At 52.2% G+C, this 19930-nt stretch overlaps 1 protein-coding gene across 1 annotated transcript in view; it reads left to right on the forward strand.

Moving 5' to 3' along the window:
- Window positions 1-19930, forward strand: part of MYO7B (myosin VIIB) — a 74528-nt gene that overhangs the window by 42719 nt on the left and 11879 nt on the right. Inside the window, exons 18-28 of the mRNA XM_032406092.1 lie at window positions 1258-1342; window positions 2885-3103; window positions 4163-4333; window positions 5118-5327; window positions 5463-5630; window positions 8722-8849; window positions 13786-13912; window positions 15186-15305; window positions 15506-15679; window positions 16307-16534; window positions 17793-17960. Coding sequence (XP_032261983.1) covers window positions 1258-1342; window positions 2885-3103; window positions 4163-4333; window positions 5118-5327; window positions 5463-5630; window positions 8722-8849; window positions 13786-13912; window positions 15186-15305; window positions 15506-15679; window positions 16307-16534; window positions 17793-17960 — 1798 coding nt within the window. The remainder of the gene's footprint in view (window positions 1-1257; window positions 1343-2884; window positions 3104-4162; window positions 4334-5117; window positions 5328-5462; window positions 5631-8721; window positions 8850-13785; window positions 13913-15185; window positions 15306-15505; window positions 15680-16306; window positions 16535-17792; window positions 17961-19930) is intronic.

Below are 19930 nucleotides of genomic sequence, written 5' to 3' on the forward strand. Positions count from 1 at the left end.
GTGAGGGCTGTCCTGGGCATTATGGGATGTTTAGTAGCATTCCTGGCCTCTACTCATGAGATGCCAGTAGCATCCTCCTCCCCCATCCCCCAGTCATAGCAACCCAACATATCTCTAGACACTGCCAAATGTGCCCCGGGGCTGGGGGCAAAATCACCCCCATTTGAGAACCACTGGTATAAGTATTAGAAAGGAGACAGATTATCTTTATTTTAGATAATTATTTACTTCAGCTTCATATTAGAATCATCTGGGGAGATATTTATACTGTGTGTGTGTGTGTATATATATACCAAAAAACATTAGATAGAGCAAGAGAGATAGAGATTCTCCAGACCCATCAGCAAGGATTCTCACTTAATCAGAATGGGTAGGACCCGGACATCAATAAATATTGAACTTCTCCAGATGATTTTTTTAATATGGTTGAGATCTACTGTCCTAAGCCTAAGAAAATATCCTGAAAAATTATTAGCAGTGATAAGGAAACTCAGATAAGTGTGAGATAAAGGATACATCTATATGTACCAAGCTCGCTTCCCCAGAGGTCATGTTTCAGGTTACCCTCTCCATATTCAGCCCACTTTCCACCCTACAGAGGGGAGCTGTCTGATGGAGCTGCCAAGCTACCAGGACCTGGGGGGCTGCCCTCCTGCCTTGACCTGCCTCCAGAGAGGAGCCCTGGTCCTGGGATTCTGACCTAGTTCCCAGCAGATACCTGGGCTACTGGCCAGAGGATCAGGAAAAGTTTGGCAAGGAGTAAAAAGTTGGAAATGAGTTTTATCCTTTCATAGATCTTTGGAAGGAGTGAGGAAAAATTTCCTGATTGCTCTAAAAACTGGACTGTCCTAATTCACAAATTTGAGTAGTTGGCAATAGATTTAAGTTAACATGTGTGTCTTTGGTTTGTAAAGGCTTCTGGGATGGGACGCCTGGGTGGCTCAGTCGGTTAAGCGTCTGCCTTCGGCTCAGGTTGTGATCCCAGGGTCCTGGGATCGAGTTCCGCATCGGGCTCCCTGCTCCGCGGGGAGCCTGCTTCTCCCTCTGCCTCTGTCTCTCTCTCTCTCTCTGTCTCTCATGAATAAATAAATAAAATCTTAAAAAAAAAAAAAAAGGCTTTTGGGAAAGAAATAATGTATGTGTTCATTTTCCCCAACATTTCATTATCCCTCTTCCCTTCAAATCATTTTCCCCCCAAAGGCTTTGAAATGTCTGAGGTTGTTACACACACATTCGGACTTGCATTTCCCCTTCTAGGAGGGAGTTCCTGAGGCAGAGGCGGGCAGCCGTGACCCTCCAGGCTGGGTGGAGAGGCTACTACAGCAGGCGGAACTTCAAGCAGGTGAGAGAACTCACTAGGGAGGCTGCTCCAGCTGAAAGTTGGTTCATGTGAATATGAGAGCTCAGGCAGGGAGGATCAGATCACTAACTCATCACAACAGACTTCAAACGACCAGCCCTCAGCCCGCCACACACTGTTTAGCATCATCTCAGGTCACACGGTTTGCGGGCTTCAGTGTGTTCTCTTACAGAATTTTGGGCATCTCCAGAGCTAGAATGAGATGGCCTGCTCTGAAATCACATAATGATTGTCTTTTCTCAATTTGCAGCCAACAAAGTAGGTTGATGGATTATTCTCTCTTTCAAGCTCTTCTGATTTTTTTCTTGACCACAGGCACTGCTAATGAGTGTCTGCTCAACAAATGAACCAGAGCAACCTTAACCACGCTCTATTGGGCCTCACTTGACCACTTGCCTTTGTCACTGATGTGACTGTGGTTGGGACATGCAGTGGTCACATCAGCAAACCAAGGCCAGAAAACCAGGCTCAAGAAACTAGAACCAGATGAGCTATGAGAGGCTACAGTTCTGTGGAGGAGAGTGAAGACCCCTGGTTACTGGGCTGTGGGATGATGCTTTGGGGCCAGAGAAATACCAAGAGGAGCCTTTGAGGGTCTGGACAGGAGAGGCTGAAGGGCAGGGAACAGGGGAACAGCAACAAGATGCACATCCTTGCATTTTGAAATTTGACCCCAGGCCTGTCCATGTACTGTGCTCACAAGGATGTAATAGCAGCTGACATGGACTGAAAGGCTACTTAGAACCGTTCCTTTGCATGCATTGTTTTATTTATTGTTAAACCAACCCCATGTGTCAATAAGGTCGAGGCATAGAGAGATTAAATAATTTTCCCAGGAGCACACAGCTAGTAATCAGTAGAGCTGGGATTTGGATGCAGGTCTGTATAACTTCCAAGCTTATAGGATGAAGCATGACCCCATACCCCCAGCACCCAATGGGTTGGTCTTTGAGAAGCCAGCAAGACTCGTCCAGGGGATCAGGGACTGCTGTGCCCCAAAGCATGTTTGCAGCATAGAAGTGGGTGTTTATCAATTTATTATTTCCTCTTTATTTTAAAGATCCCAGAGATTAGCTTAATGAAGCCAGCCATAGACCTCCACACAGGTGCACTAGCTTCTGACAATTTGGCTGGACTTAGCTTTAGGTGTGATAAGCAAGGCCCCTGGAATCCCATCACCCATGTGACATCCAAACCAGTTCTCTAATCACTGGCCACCAGGAGAGCACTTTATTGTCTATGCCATTTAACAATACTTATTTAGCACTTATTTGCATGCCAAGGACTGTTCTAAGTGCTTTGCAAGTAATAACTCACTTAATATGCTCATGCTTGTAGGTGCATAAAATTTTAGCACTAGCGCTTTGCCAAGAAGCAGATAACTGTGAAGCTAATTTGTGAGGTCTCCTGGGGTGTATGACTTGCCTCTCTTTCTCTCTGTCCCTTTGGGAAGGCCTTCTCCATGCTCTTTGCCCTGCTGGGCCCAGGCCTCCTTTTGAGCATCTGTCCCTCTTGCCTCCACAGATCCTCCTGGGTTTTGAGCGCCTGCAGGCCATTGCCCGGAGCCAGCTGCTGGCAAAGCAGTACCAGACCATGTGGCAGAGGATGGTCCAGCTGCAGGCACTATGCAGGGGCTACCTTGTGCGCCAGCAAGTCCAGGCCAAGAGGAAGGCAGTGGTGGTCATACAGGCGCATGCCAGGGGCATGGCTGCCCGGCGGAACTTCCGGCAGCAGAAAGCCAGTGTAGGTGGTCAGTGCCCTCTTAGGCCGGTGAGGGCTGACTGGGGCCCATAGCAGGAAGGCAGTCAGGAGGGATGAGCAGCGACATAGAGCTCTCACCAGACACTCCTATCTCCTCCACGTCCAAAGTTATGACTGCAGCAGGTCCTCAGGCCGTCTGGGACATCTAGGTCACCCCCAGGAGCATGCGGGATGTGACATAGAAGAGGCATCGTGTCAGCAGGATGGTCTTATGCCTGAAACCTGGAAACTGAACGCCTTGATCCCTCCCTGAACGACATAGGAAACCAGGGCCAGATGAGCTATGGGGGACCACAGCTCCGTGGAGGAGGGCAAAGGCCCCTGGGTGACTGGGCCGTGGCATGACACTTCTAGGGTAGAGAAATTCCAAGAGGAGTCTGTGAGTGTCTGGGCAGGAGAGGCTGACGGGCAGGGAGCAGGGCAGTGGCGCAAGGTGCACATCCCTGAATTTTGAAATTTCACTCTCGTGATTCCCTTTCCTCTAGCGAGCACCCGAGAATCAACCTCTTTCCTCAGTACTCGCTCATTTGGAAACTGATAAGGAAAAGGCTAGGATGAAGTCTACGCCTGCTCTAGGGATGAAAGTTGGGTCTGCTGAGCACATTACTAGTGCAGTGGCCAGGACAAGTAAGACATCAGACCCTCAGACACGTCCACAGCAGGCTTCTGCTCCCGGGTAGCCCCAGACCACAAATCAGCCTCACCTGTGCGCTAGTTAGTACAGGCCCAGGGACCTGTCCTAGTGGAGCCTTGGTGCACTTTGAGTGAAGGGACTAGGTGGGCAGCTAGGTTCTGGGGGCCCCTGGGGTTTGAGGCAGTAGCTCAGGGACCATGTCAGGCAGCCTTCCTTCTCTGGACCTCTGATTCTCCATGGGAAATGAAAAGCCCAGGGTGGTTGATCTCTAGTCATGCTAGTTATTAAATTCTAGGATTTTAGAGGAAAACTTACTGATTTGAACAAATCACATCAGGAGGAGGTTCAGTGAGGTGCTTGCCTCCGCCGGGCCTGTGGTAACCTTGCTCCATGGGGCATATATGCAGGGGCCTCTGGCCATCCCCGCTGAAGAGCAGAAGAGCCAAAGTGCTCTCCCCACCCGGAAACGGCAGTCCATCTACGACACTGTCACGGACACGGAGATGGTGGAGCAAGTGTTCGGTTTCCTCCCTTCCATGGTCGGTGGGCAGGAGGGCCAGGCCCCACAGCGCTTTGAGGTAAGATGGGCCCTGTCATTCAGGGGTCCGGCCTGGCAGGGGATGGAGGACGCCGCTCAGTGCCTGACCGCAGTCAGCCTCCAGGCTCACTGAGAAGTCAAGGCTCGGCTGGGGGGTTAGGGGAGCTGACAGAAGAGGTGGTGAAGTGTGTCCTGCGGTCCTGGGTGAGCAAGCAAGGAAAAGGGGCACATGAGTTTCTGTGGCCAGACCCTTTCAAGTTAAGCAGGTTTCTTACCTAGGAGACTTCCTAGAACCTTTAACGTGCAAATGCTGTGGGGCTTTCAACCAGGCAGCATTTCCCACAGCGTGTTTGACCCCCTCTCAGAGCACCCGTCCGCAGCTGCTCTGCAGTATGTGATGTGGGGGCTGATGAACGCTGAAAGCTAAGGGGCACTGGCAGCGGGGTCTGACGGAGGGAGCGGGGGCAGGAGGGGAGGGGAGGGCCGGACTGGAGCAGGTCCCCGGGCTTTCACCACACTCAGCTCTGGGCCCTGAGACCCAGTGACCGAGACACACACACACACACACACACACACACACACACACGCCGTGCAGTCGGGGCAGCTGAGACCACTTCTGCAAGAGGAACTGCCCAGCAGGGGCCCACTGACCTGGTGAGGTGGTGGAAGAGGTCTCAGACACAAGGGGGCGTGGTTCATGCCGCACCCAGCCGATAATCAGACAGACCTGTCTTGGGGCTCCCTGGCCCCCAGAGAGGCACACCCTGCTGGCTAGCATCTGAAGGGACAGCTTACCCCTGACCCTTCCTCTCACTGGCACGTAGGACCTGGAAGCAGGGACCCAGAAGCTGCCCGAGGTTGACCTGGACACCGTCCCCATGGTGGAGGAGTCTGAGGACGACACGGACGGCCTGGCCGAATACACCTTCCCCAGGTTTGCTGCAACCTACTTCCAGAAATCGGCCAGCCACACGCACATCCGGCGGCCCCTGCGCTACCCACTGCTCTACCATGAGGATGAAGCCGACTGCTCGGTACCCAGTGGTTCTCTGGCTTCTAGTGGCTCAGGCCTCCCCCTGGGTCAGAGGCAATGAGGAAGGGAAGGGATCGCTGTGGGCCCCGGACTGCTAGCTGCGTTCCAGCTGAGCCCCCTGTCTCCGTTTCCCCAGGCCGCCCTGGCCGTGTGGAGCATCATCCTGAGGTTCATGGGTGACCTTCCAGAGCCAGTGCTTTTTGCCAGGAACGGCCTGCATGGCGGCTCAGTGATGCGGCAGATCCACGACACCCTGGGCAGAAAGAACAGCACCCAGTCTCCACAGCACTGTGGGTCTACACAGGTGCGTGGTGTGAGGGGGCCGGGGCAGGGCAGGGCCCCGTGGAAGCTGGACCTGAAGTGGGCAAGACGTGGAGTGAGCATCAGCCACTAAACCTGACTCGCGCTCAGGAACTCATGAGTCAGGCATGATGCCCAGGAGTTTCTGAGTGATAACAGTCAGTATCAAAACGGGCCTTCCAGGCTCTGGGTTGTAGGTTTGACTTCAACGGGATTCAAACGCACAGAACAGTGGTAACAACTGGTGTTGTTACTGACAGATGGCATGCTGTGTGCCAGTTCCCTCTTCAGTTAATCCCCAGGGGAGCCAACCCTATGAAGTAGGGATTAGTAAGTTTATTACAGCGAAAGAAGCCGAGAAGTGAAGCGACTTGTCCCCAGATCACAGTGAGTGAGTGTGACAGAACTGGGCTTTGAATCCATTCTAGTGAATTCAAAGACCCCGTTCTTGGCCTGTGCTCTATCCTGCCCTCTGATGGAAGGTTCATTCACATTCACTTTTGGTCAGAAGTCCTTCCCAAGGCCTCAGTTTCATGATGTCATCTTAATGGAACTCACCAAGAATCATTCAAGGGAATTACACAGCAGTGACAGCACTAGGACCGCCAGCAGCAGGACCCCCAGGACGGCCTATAATTCTGACACCAGTCCCAATGTGTGGGGGTTTTCCCCACACCAAGCAGTTCTCCAACACCAGCTGGGTGTGCCACAATTCCACTCACCTGGAACGCTATCGACCTGGAGGCAGTGTCCGATCCCGGACTAAGGGTTCAGTCCTACAAGACGACCCCCCACTTCAGATACCAGTCGCAAGTCCGGGTTGCCACCTGTGTTTCTGACCCACAGGCTACAAATCAGGGGTTCCCATGACCCCCTCCTTGGGTTTGATTAATTTGCTAGAGCAACTCACAGAATTCAGGGAAATACTTTAATTACTAGATTACCAGTTTATTATAAAAGGATATAACCAAGAACAGCCAGATGGAAGAGATGCATAGAGCAAGGTTTGGGGAAAGGAAGGTGGCGCTTGCATCCCCTCTCCCAGCGTGCCACTCTCCTGAAATTTCCACGCGTTCACCAACCCGAAGCTCTCTGAACTCCATCCTTTTGGGTTTTTAGGGAGGCTTCATTACATAGGCAGGAAGAATAAATCATTGGCCCTTGGTGATCAATCTCTAGCCCCTCTCCACTCCCCAGAGGTGGAGGTGGGAGGGAGGGGACTGGAAGTTCCAATCCCCCAATCACAGGGTTGGTTCCGCTGACAACCAGCACCCATTCTTAGGTGTTTCTCAGCCTGCCTCATCTGCAGGAAATTCCAAGGGTTTCAGGAGCTCTGTGCCGGGAATGGGGATGAAGACCAAATATTTATTTCTTACTATAAATCACAATATCACAGCACCCCATACATCCAGTGTCTGGGACTCCACTCAGACACCTGCAGGGCCCTGTGTGCAGACTAACTGCATAGAAATCTAAGGAAGTCTGCAGCTTGAGATCACATGGCCAGACTTGGTCCAGGGGTTATGTGGGAAGTTGCCCAAGTTAAGCCCTGACCCCGGATCTCTAGAAACATTGGCTTTGCAGAACATATTCGTTATCTATTGCTGGGTAACAAATTACCTCCCCCCCCCCCTCAATTTAACAGCTTGAAACAGTACACGTATTCTTTCACACAGTTTCTGAGGGTGAAGAGTGGCTTAGCTGGTTGTCTTGGCTCAGGGTCTGTCCTAAGATTGCAGTCAGGCCACGGACAGGGCTGCTATCTCTCCAGGCTGGACCAGGGCTCCAGTACTTACTTCCAAGATGGCTCCCTAACATAGCTGCTGGCAGGAGGCCTCAGGTCTTGCCTCTCCACAAGGCTGCCCCAGCGTTCTCACAGTTGGACTTCCCCAGACTAAGTGAACTAAGAGAGGAAGCTGCAATGCCTAGTCTCATAAGTCACATACTGTGGTGGGTAGAAATGCCGGAGGACGCGGATCACTGGGGGCCACTCAGGACCCTGGGTGGTGGTCCAGCCACTCTGCACCTCTGGAGGGTGAGCACAGGGAGAAGCAGGACTGGCCTCCCAGAAGTCACATCTCAAGTTTTTCTTCCTACGCACATTTATTAAGCACCTGCTGTGTGCCTCCCACAGGAGCAGTGAGCAGAGCCAGCCTTGCCCACCCTCACCTGCCAGCTAGGGTATTTTGCAGTCTATCCCTGTGTGGCAAACCAGTTCTACCCCAAACCCCAACCCCACTGATCCCAACCCAAGCCCAGTTCCACACTGAGCTCTAATTTTGGCAGCAACTTCTCATGATGCCCTCAGGACAAGGTGGGACTCCTGCCTCAGGAGACCAACAGATCCTAATAGCTGGGGACAAGCCCCACCACCCCACCCAGCGCAGGCCTTGAAGCTTAGATTCTTCTGATCCTCTGGCAGAGCTCTGAGCTCCCACCTTACAGGGGGCAGAGGGTATTCCAAATCATGAAATTTTCACTGAGCATGACCAGGGCCCAGGGCTGTCCTGGGCACCTGGGCTCAGAGCCGGCCCTACCTTGGAGGGCTTTACTGGCAAGAGGTAAGGCTTTGGAATTAGAATGGTCCTGAGCCCTCCCCGAGAGCCGGTTATGTGAGTAGTTTTAGGAAGTCTCTCACCTCCCCTTGCCTCTGTTTCCTGACCCAGAAGGGAAGAGGAGGATGCACATCTCTAAGTGTTGCAAAGCTCAGCCAAGATGCAGGGCTGCACGCGGCTTTGTAAATTGGGCCAGGAAATGGCTGCGAGAGGTGGACACTAGCTCTGTCTAGGTGACTGTGGGGTCAGCAGCATCATCAAAGTACCGTCCTGGCACAACTTCCCTCAGGAATTGTCTCCATCTGCAGAGGCCCAGCCGCAGGGACAGAGGGAGCAAGGATATCTCCTCCATGAAGCTAAAGCGGTCCTCCAGGATCACAGGCCAGGTGAGCCCAGGGTAAGGGGGCTTTAGTCTGCTTCCAGCCCTGCTGTTGGCCTGCGACAGGATCCCAAGCTTTTGCTTCCCTCCTTGCACCTGGTTTCCTCCTTTGCAAATGGGGAGCATCACAGCTCTCCTGACCGCCTCCTTTGGGTTTCAAGGTAACCAGCCAGCTGAATATTGGAGAGGAAGCATTTGAGCCTGATGGCCCTATCACAGACCAACCCATGTCCAACCTGGAGAAGGTGCACTTCATTGTGGGCTATGCTATCCTGCGACCTAACCTCAGGTCAGTCCCCATTCCCACCTCACCCCCATGTAGAACATCAGAACCCCTCACTGGCTCTCAGTCCATGGCCACAGCCTCCTCCTCTGCCTGCCCCCTAAGACAGCCTGTCCTCTCCCTGCTCCCTGTCCTGGGGCCTACAGCCTAGGCCTGAGTACAATAGATATCATAACCATTAAGAGTTCTCCACTTGGCTCTGTGTTAAAACCCATGGGTAAAGCGAGTTTTAGGAGAACAGGTTTATCATGGGGTAGTGATTCATTTTATAATAGGCTTTTATGCAGGGCCCTGTAAATGAGTAAATTCCTCATTTATATTATATATGTATTGCTTTACAGGAACTGTCTTTTCTTTTTTTTTTTTAAAGATTTTATTTATTTATTTGACAGAGAGAGAGAGAGAGACAGCAAGAGAGGGAATACAAGCGGGGGTGGGGGGTGGGAGAGGGAGAAGCAGGCTCCCCACAGAGCAGGGATCCCGATGTGGGCTCGATCCCAGGACCCTGGGACCATGACCTGAGCCGAAGGCAGCTGCTTAATGACTGAGCCACCCAGGGGCCCCAGGAATTGTCTTTTCATATAAATTTTAAGAAATATGTATACTGCTTTGAAAAACAGACTACTATATTTTAGGGGTTTAAATATTTTGGGTTATTTTTTTTTACCAAATTTGGGAAATTTTGGCCATTAGTTTTTCAGATACTTTTTTCTATTTTATTCTCTCTCTCTCTCTCATCTTTTGAATTCTAATTAAACATATGTAAGAGTCTTCTTCGATATCATCCCTTAGGTCCCTAAGGGTCTGTTCCTCTTTCTTTTCTTTCCTCTCTGTTCTTTAGATTGGATAATTTCTATTGATCTATCTTCAGATTAACTGGTTTTTGTCTTAACTACCCTAGTCTGCTGCTATACCCAGGTAACATTTTTTTTTTTTTAATTTCAGATGTTATATGTTTTAGTTCTAGAGTTTGCACTTGGTTCTTTTTATAGTTTCTATTTCTCTGCCAAGATTTCCTGTTCACTCATTCACTATGAGCATAGTGTCCTTTGTGTCCTTGAGGAGTGATGGTAGTTTTAAAACCTTTTCTGCTAAATCCAATATCTAAGTCATCTTGGGGTCAGTTCCCATTGACTGCCTTTCCTCTTGAGAATGGTCGTGTTTTTCTGTTTCCTCACACATCTAGTACTGGACTGTTATTCCCTCATAATTATATTACTTTTGGGTTATATCTGAGACACTGAGGATGATATGTTTAGAGACTCTGAATCTGTTATATTCTTTCGAAGAGTGTTGACTTTTGTTTTGACAGGCAGTTACCTTGGCTGGATTCAAACTTTGTCTCCCTGTAGTGAGCAGCAGATGGAATCCATGGTCAGTTATTTTAGCCTTTGCTGGGATTCCTGGAGTCTGCCCCACACATGTGTAGATCAGGGGCCAGCCAGAGATTTAGGAAGATTTTATATGCAAAATTGAGAACTCTTCTTTTCTGGTTCTCTTCTTTCCAGGATTTCCCTTCTCACTTTCAACTCCTGGGTTTGGGCACCCCAAACTCTGTCCTCTGGTTGTTCAAGCCAATAAGGCTGTAGGGTTTCTACCCCAGTTTTAGCTGCCTGTGTGACACCAACCTGGCAACTCTTCTAACTTAGTTCTATTGGTAGTTCTCTCATGTTAATCCTCACTGGCCGCCATATCCTCCAAGATGGCAGGCATGTATAAGCTGTGTCCAAATGAGATGCACTGTGGGTTCTTCAGATACCTCTTTTTTTTTTTTTTTTAAAGATTTTTTATTTATTTATTTGAGAGAGAGAGAATGAGAGAGAGCAAGCACATGAGAGGGGGGAGGGTCAGAGGGAGAAGCAGACTCCCCGCCGAGCAGGGAGCCCGATGCGGGACTCGATCCAGGGACTCCAGGATCATGACCTGAGCCGAAGGCAGTCGCCCAACCAACTGAGCCACCCAGGCGCCCTCTTCAGATACCTCTAAAGGCACTTACACACCGTGCTGTCCTCTAGCTGGGGCTGACACTTTCAGTGATCCACTGAGACTTGCTCTCAAATCTAGCCCCTAATTGAACATACCACAGCGTCTTAGTGCTGGGCTCTTCTGGAATGATGGGCTGCCTGTTTGTGTGGGATCCCATCAAGATGCCTGAGTCCCAGCTCCTTCTATGGCATCCTCTTAGTCAACAGAAAGCCCTTCCATGCTTGCCGCACCAAGTGTAACTCCCGGCTCCTGTCTGTTCTCTCTCCCATCAGGGGTAGCTTAGAATTAGGGGGGAATCAGATGCTAGTCTCTTGTTCATAGAGGCCCCTAACTTGTGTTTCTGGGGCATACATAAGTCAAGTACTCTTAAGAACTCTGTCATTGTGCCCCATACCAGTACCCTGGAGTAGACCAATGGGCTTCTGGGGTTCAGCATACCTCAGATAGGGAGTGAGATGGATCTCTCTCTGGCAGACAGCCCCATCTCTATTAACAGTTTTCCTGGGGTCTCCCCAGCTCTGCATCACTTGGAGGGAATAGAGATGGGCCAAAGATTTCTCTACTTCCATGAAGTCCCTTTCAGGAATCGCCTTTCAAATTTTTCATCTTCTCTTATGCAGGAGATGTCAGTAGCTAGACTGGTTCTGCCATCTGATAAATTCTACAAGAATGTATCTCTTTAGAGTGTTGAGCATTATCATCTGTTTGTCCTTGGCTCTGGGGTCTTAGTCAGATTCCAAGACAAAGCAAATGGCCACTCCACATCCAGCCACCCATTCAATAAATGGTTTGGTTTTTTTTTCAAGTTTTTATTTAAATTCCAGTTAGTTAACATACAGTGTAATATTAATTTCAGGTGTAGAGTTTAGCAATTCATCATGTATATACAACACCCGGTGCTCATCACAACAACTACACTCTTTAATACCTATCACCCATCTAGCCCATCCTCCCACCCACCTCCCCTCTAGCAACATTCCATTTGTTCTCTATAGTTGAGTCTGTTTTCTGTTTTGCCTTTCTTTTTCTTCCCCCTCTGTTCATCTGTTTTGTTTCTTAAATTCCACATATTGATTAAATTAAATGGTATTTGTCTTTGACTAACTTATTTTGCTTAGCATAGTACTCTCTAGCTCCATTCATGTTGTTGCAAATGGCAATAAGCATTTATCAAGTACCTGCTCAGGGCCCGGCCTTAGCCTGAGGGTTGGGGATGCAGAGAAGAGGGCAACAGGTCTCTGTCCTCTGGGAGCTCATTCTTCAGTGGGGAGCATGGGAGAAGCCAGATACCCACAATAACTGCTTATGCTAAGATGGGGGTCCAGTGAGAGAACGAAGGACTAGTCATAATGCCCTCCTAGGCTGGGTGGGGTGGGAAGGAGGAAGGGTGTTCACCAGACAAAGGGAGAAGGTGAACAGGGTCACAGAATCCTGAAATAGCCTGAGGGTCTGGAATTCCAAGTGATCTGTCACTGCTGGGGCATGGAGTTTGAATTCAATTCTAGGAGCAGTAAGGAAAAGTTTTAAGAAAGAGAAGACCAGGGTGCTTGGGTGGCTCCGTTGGTTAAGCGACTGCCTTCGGCTCAGGTCATGATCCCAGGGTCCTGGGATCGAGCCCCACATCAGGCTCCATGCTCGGCAGGGGGTCTGCTTCTCCCTCTCCCTCTGCAGCTTCCACTGCTTGTGCTCTCCTGCTCTCTCTCTCTGTGTGTCAAATAAATAAATAAATAAAATATTTAAAAAAAAAAAAAGAAAGGGAAGGGAAGACCATGATTATATTTGAATTCCAGAAAGGTCTTCCTGGCAATGACATGGAGGGATAGAGCCAGGGGGTGGGAGGCCAGGAGAGGGCTGCTGCAGAGGTCCCAAGAAAGCTGATGAGGGATGGCCTAGGGAGTGGGAACAGAGAAAGGGGGACAGAGAAAATATCCAGGAGACAGATGGTAGGTGGCTGGCTGATGGGAGGAGTCATGAGGGCTTCCAGACTTCCAATTTGAGTGAAATGGTTGATGGTGGTACCTGTAGAGACTGCCAAAAGAGGAAGTGGCTAGAGCTGACTGTACTGGCCCATGAGAGCGATGGTAAACATCTCTTCCCAACTCTGTGTTCAGTGACATCGTGTTAGTAGCTTGAAACTGGCATTGGTGGGAATATTTACACCATAGAAATTGGCAAATGCAACAAATCAGAGCTTTTTCCCTAGGAGAGTTGGTTGTTAAACATTGAGAATCATCACCACTGAGTAATTAGGAGAAAGATGCTGGCCTCTGGATATGTTGAGGTTGGAGGGGCTAACAGGACCCTTGTATAAGATGATAGAGGCTTGGGTCAGCAGGAGGGACCCAGGAGAGCCCCCTCCCCAAGAGAAGAGAGGCTCATGAGCCTGTACGAATGGGAACTGGTCAGGAGGGGAGGAGTCGAGGGATTCTCCATGGAATCTCCACTCCTCTCTGTAGTTGGAGGGATGGCTGCGTTGAGGGGTGGGGGAGGGACTGGGCCTCAAGGTGATGGAGAAGGCTGGAGATGACAGTGAACTTGAGGAAAGGATCAGATTGGGTTGGGTGGGGCCACTGGGGGCAGGGCCTGACTGGAGACCCCTGGGCACTCCCTGCAGCCGCACCCCTCAGCTGGAGGGCCAGGGTGTTGTGAACAGAGCGGGTGAAGGAGGGAGCAAAGGCCCAAGGGATGAGGTAGAAAATGAGGTCCAGTGAGAGTGGGTGCATAGAGCCCTGGAAAAACATTGGAGGTGGCACAGTCCTGGGAGATGACAGGGTCCAGGGTGGGCCAGGGATGTTGCGGGAGCCCAGCAAAGGCAGTTGGAGTTGAGGAGACTGGAGGTCACCATGTGTACACAGCCCCACCCAGGGGCACAGAAGGAGCTGTGTGCCCAGGCACCTCTGTCTCCTCACCCAGAGCCAGCCCCCAGCCTGGCCTCCCAGCGGTGTGTGTCTTTCAGGGATGAGATTTACTGCCAGATCTGCAAGCAGCTGTCAGAGAACTTCAAAACAAGCAGCTTGGCCCGGGGCTGGATCCTGCTCAGCCTTTGCCTGGGCTGCTTCCCACCCTCCGAGAGGTTCATGAAGGTGGGGAGGACCCAGGGCAGGGGCTGAAGGGGGGTGGGTTACAGCAAGCATGGCTTGGCTCTGGGCTCTCGAGCAGGTCCAGAAATCCCAGCCCTGCAGGCCACGGTGGGCAGCTGTGCCTTCTGGGCCTCAGTTTCCCCATCTTTAAAAGAAGACTCTGGACCTGGCTCCTTCCTGCCCCTATTCAGGTCTGGGCTCAGGCACCAAGACAGCTATTCTGAGGAGACAGTGAGGTGGTCGGTGATATGTGCGTTGAAAAGACAGAAGTGTCCCAGGAGTGGGCACTGACTGGGGACTGCCTACCGCGTCTCCCTCTAGTCCTCAGAACTAAACCTGGAGGCGGGGTGTTGACAGGTGCTCCCGAGTGCTTGAAGCCCCAGGCCTTGCTGTCTAATAGAGCTTTGGTTCTGACTGTAAGAGTAATGTGTGGGAAATGCAGCCAGTCTAAAAAGAGAACAAAAGCCATCCCCACACCCAGAGGGACCTTCTGTTGTCCCCGGCCTTTTGTGGTGTTACAGTCGTACTTGTGATCAGACAAGAGACAATCTCACTTCCTCTCATGTCCCTTCAGGGACAGCAGGAGGCGTGGTCATGGGGCCGTCTGCCCTGGGCACCCGGGCCACTCTAGACACCAGCAAACTCTTCCAGGCTGCATCTCCTCACAAAATCTCTCTGTGAGGCAAAAAGATTTTCAACAGATTTTGTCAGATATGTTTTAAATATTGACTCTCCTGCATTTTTCACCTACCTCCGTAAGTGTCTTCTCATGGGGTAAACTTTTCCCAAATGCCATCTATATATGGCTATCCCAGGGAGTATTTAACTTGCTGATGGACATTTAGGGCCCATCTTCCAGTTGCTCACCACCATACACACCATATATAGAGACAGGTCTGAATTATTGGGTCAAAAAGTATGCACATTTTTCAACTATGCACTACTTCAAACATAGTGACAAATTGGTCCTTAGAAATGCTGTGCCGATTTATATTCCTTCTCATGGTGTGAGAGAGTGCCCATCTCAACAGACTTTTGCCAACACTGAATATTATGATTTTATTTTTATTTTTTCCAGATTTAAATTTAAAGTGTACAATGTAGTGATTTTATATAGGTATATATTGCAAAATTATTACCACAATAAGGTCAGTTACCACATTCATCACCTCGCTTAGTTACAATGAGTATTATGACTTTTAGAATCTGTCTGGGCAGGAAGTGGAAAGTGGCCTCCGTTCTCAGTGTCTTCCCCCTTCCCTCCCTCGCCCACCAGTATCTGCTGAACTTCATTGAAAAAGGGCCAGCTGCCTACGGGCCCTTCTGTGCAGAGCGCCTGCGACGCACCTATGCCAACCGAGTGCGCACAGAGCCCCCCACCTGGCTGGAGCTGCAGGTAGGGGCCAGCAAGGGTGGGAGACCACCAGTGTGGGATGCCGCCAGCCCCCATGGCTCCTCCAGCACCTGCCAGCAGGAAGCACGTCCTCTGGGCCCCTCCACCTCTCGTGGTGCCTTCTGCGCCTGTGGTCCCTGTGGGTCATGCCTGGGCTCAGCCTCCCTATGCAAGGGAGGGCCTGAGTCTTCCTCTGTCCCCAGGCAGTCAAGTCCAAGAAGCACATCCCGATCCATGTTGTCTTGGTGACTGGAGAGAGCCTGACTGTCATGGTCGACTCTGCCTCGACATCTCGGGAAGTCTGCCTACACATTGCCCACAAGCAGGGCCTCAGCGACCACCTGGGCTTTTCTCTGCAGGTGGCTGTGTACGACAAGGTACCTCCCATCCATCTCCCACCTCCCTCGTACATGCAGGCCAGCTCGAGCCCTCCTACCACGTTAACCTGGCCACTGCTGCCCCCGCCAGAGAGTGCACACACACACACACACACACGCACACACACAGGTAACCTGTCCTCCTGCCCGAACGCCCGCAAACTCAGCCCAGTGGCTGCACCTTGGCCCCAGTGTCACACATCTTGTAGGTCCCTTGCCACACCTGAGCAGCCCACGCATAGACCAGGCACTCACACATCTTGCTAGAAGCCCCGTTGTGCCAGGGAGCCCCAGATCGGAGGGTCACACCAGCACAGCCCCACCTGAACCTCACACCCTCTCCCAGCCTCTCCCACATACCCTCATGCCCGCAGCCTCCGACTCAGACATGCTCATGCCAGTCAGCCAATCCAGGTGTTACAACCCCTGCATGCCAGCCTTGGACACCAATCCCTGCCTCCTTTGGGATGGGGCCTGTAGGGAGGCCATGCCCCCATGTGGGGAAAGCCCTCGGGCTCCCGGAGGACCGGCCGAGCACACCCTTCCACCTGTCTGAGGGTGGGTGTCCCCTGCGGGGCCTGGCACACAGCAGTCGCTAACCCCTGCTGCCCCTGATTCTGGCCTCAGTTCTGGTCCCTGGGCAGCGGGCGCGACCACGTGATGGATGCGGTCGCCCAGTGTGAGCAGCTGGCCCGGGAGAGGGGCGAGAACGAGCGCCAGGCGCCCTGGCGCATCTACTTCCGGAAGGAGTTCTTCACCCCCTGGCATGACTCCCAGGAGGACTCCGTCAGTACCCAGCTCATTTACCGCCAAGTGCTGCACGGGGTCTGGTCTGGCGAGTACAGCTTTGAGAAGGTGAGGGGACCCCACTGCCCCCAGAGCCCCGAGACGGACCCGTCAGCCAGCCTGGGGGAGCACCGTGTTCCAGGGCAGGTCGGGGCTGCGGCCATCAGGGAGCACCCCACGGAACGGGATGTGAGGAACGTGGAGAAGGGAGAGGCCAGGAACGTGTTCTCAGAGTGCAGGTCCCCAGGCCCCTCTGCTGGGTGTGCAAGCTGTCCCCTCCCAGCCTTGGCCCACAGGTTTGTTCAGGCTTCTGGGGTCCGACGCACCAGCAGCAGGCGGGGGAGGCCTTCCCTCAGCCCCAGGCCCACCTGGCTTCCCCACGACAGCTGTTCGTGGGGCAATAGGAAGGCGGCCTTAGAGCCCTCGTGCTCAAGTTCCAGTCCCACCTGTGCCGCTTCCTGGCAGTGGGACCTCGGAGCGTTATGTCCCCTCTGAGGCTCAGGGCCTCTGGAAAGTGCAGAGAGGAGCCAGAGCTGTAAGGCTGTGAGCATACGGGGAGGGGGTCGTGCACCTGGTCCCCGGAGCTGCACTACCCCTGTGCTTGCAGACCTTCCCGGGCCTGAGGCAGGAGGATACTGCTCTCAGGCTTGGAGCTGGCTGCAGCAAGCCTGGAGGCCTGCCTGAAATGGGGCAGTGGACAGGGAGAGACAGGGGCGCAGAGACAGACCCCAGAGAGGCAGGCAGCTAGGTAACTCTGCAGGCTTTGGTCTCCCAGAGAGCAGAGAGCTGCCCGGCACCCATGGGGCCCTGAAGCAGGGAGCCCTAGCCCCATGCTGGGCCATGCTGGCGCCTCACACAGGATCCTGCCCGAATGGATCCTTGCAGAAGCCACACAGGGCTGGCCACTGGTCACCCGTGACAAGTGGGCACTGGGTAAGACAGGGTAAAGGCCTTGCCCACATTTACCCTACTCAGACAGCAGTGTTGGGGTTCCATCCAGGCCTCAGAGCTCCCTCCCTGACACTCACTGTCTACCTGAGAGTTGGGAGAGTGGCTCGGGCAGAGGACCTGCGGGGCTCGGGCTGAGGCTGCCGGGAAGTTCCAGCCTGCCAGCAGGACAACAGCCTCCTGGGGCCTATTGGGCACACCATGGTTCCAGTGTGCTGGGGACGGGGCAGGTCCAGTCTAACAGGTGACAGGACAGGTGGCTGCTCACGTTCCTGGCTCTTGCCTGAGGGCTGGTCGTCTCCCCTGTGCTGGGACAAGAGCCAGGACGAGGCAGGGATGTCAGAGCCCCTCCCCCCGTGTCCGTTCCCGGGTTGTGCAGGAGGAAGAGCTGGTGCAGCTGCTGGCCCAGCACTGCTACGTGCAGCTCGGCGCCTCGGCGGGAAGCGAGGCTGTCCAGGAGCTGCTGCCCAGCTGCATCCCCTCCAAGCTGTACAGGACCAGGCCGCCGGAGAGGTGGGCTAGCCTCGTCACTGCCGCCCACGCCAAGGTCAGCCTCCACAGAGACTGGGCACTTGGGCTCTGTGGCCTCCTTTGGGGCGGGGGGGGGGCCTCAGTGTGTAGGGGGTTGGAGGCCTCCCACTGGGGCACGGGAGACTTTGACTTGCCAGCTAGCCTAGCTCTATCTCTTGAGATTTAAACAATCTCGTTCAGTCCCGCTCCCTATCACAGGCCCACTCTACCGTCCCTCCTCCCTTCCAGTCGGCATCTCGGGCGAGTTGGGGCAGCTCATCCCCGTGCTCACCTCCACCGCAGGGTCTGGCTGGGCATCCACAGCTGCCAACTGCACACCACGCCTGTGCCCTCAGTACTGGCTCTGCACAGCAGGGAGGGCTGCCCGTCCTCTCCCCCTGCTTGGTCAGCCTGCGCCATGTGAACACGGCTCTTCCCGGGGGGCTCGTGCTTCCACCTCCCCACCAACACGCGCCGGTGTCCTCAGGATCACCCACACCAGTGGGGGTTTCCGCTGCTCCCTGAACGTCAGCCCACGAGGGGATGGCAAAGACGCACAGTCCCCCTGCCTCCCTTCCCCCGCCACAGGGGCAGCCCTCCCCAAACCTGTCCCCCATCAGAGCCTCCTTCCTCCCAGGGTGCTGAGCTCAGCAGCGTGGCCTGAGGTTCCAGGCACGGCTCACTGTTCACTGCTGCTGCTACTGCAGGAGAGCTGTGCGTGCGGGGTGGGGAGGGGGGGTCCCCTTGGTTAATACCTGCGCCCACCTCAATTATCCCCGTGGCTCTATGGACCAAGAAAGGGCAGGATGGGGAGCGGGGAAGAAGACAGCACTCTGCCTACTTGTTAGGGACTGACAACCCAGTGGCAGGGAGATGAACCCCAGGTGAGTGGTTCAGACAGCAGGGGCCATCCAAGTTCTGAGGACAGTGAGGACGGCCAACCAACATAGTCTCCATTCTGCCACACGAAAAGGGGGTGCCCCAAGGGGGCCCATGGACAATGGTCCTGTGCACCTATGGTTTGGAAAATACAGCTTTCTATGTCCTGCTCTTAGGGAGTCACAGTGCATTACCACTTATGAAAGGCTCTGACAAGTCCTGCAGTAGAGAAGCCTGATTCTTTTACCCAACATTTCCCAGACATATTGACCACCAAACATTTTTCTATGAGATGCTCATTAGCATCTCTTGGAAGCAGTTCTTGGTGATAGGCATTTGGGGAAGCAAAGCCCACTTGGTCACTTTTGGTGTTTCCCAGCCCGAGTGGATGTATTCACAGGAGAGAGAGACCGTGGGTTTTAGGGCTCATAGGAGGGAGGACCAGAGGCACAAGTGAACCCAAATGAACATGAGTAAGAAGTGGCTTTGTAATTTGGGAAGGGAGAGTTGGGGTGAGGGTAAAAGAATTAGGAAATGTTACCCAACCACTTTTTTCCAAAGTGAACATAGTTACACAGATTTTTTTTCATTAAACCACTTGAAAACATGTACATTGCCAAATACATCAGAAAATATAGACAAATACAAAGAGAAAAGCAAAATCACCAATAATATCATATCAATGAGATCATCCATCTTAACATTGTGGTATAGATCCTTCCAGACTGTATTAATGTGTACACAACAGAGATATAAATATGATTAGAGAGAAAGAAATAATACACCTTTTAAAAAATAAACATGGGATCAGATCATACAGCAACTTTCAACCTGCTTCTTCACTTAACCATGTAGCTTGGGGCCATATTTCCATGTCACTAAATACTAATCTTCATGTTGATTTTTTTTCCCTTTTATCCTCTTTCTTTTTTTCCCCTTTTTTTCTTTTTTTCATGCTCATTTTTAATAGCTGCATAGTACTGCAGTAATGAATTATAATTTACTGATTCTTATTGATGTATGGTAAGGTCATTCTCCATTTTTCACTATTAAAACAACAGGGTGAACCACTTTGTAGATACAACTTTTATACACTCCACAGTTATTCACCAGGATAGATTCCTAGAG

The sequence above is a fragment of the Phoca vitulina genome, unplaced genomic scaffold (genome assembly GCF_004348235.1).
Source record: "Phoca vitulina isolate PV1807 unplaced genomic scaffold, GSC_HSeal_1.0 scaffold1, whole genome shotgun sequence".
Lineage (NCBI taxonomy): Eukaryota > Metazoa > Chordata > Mammalia > Carnivora > Phocidae > Phoca > Phoca vitulina.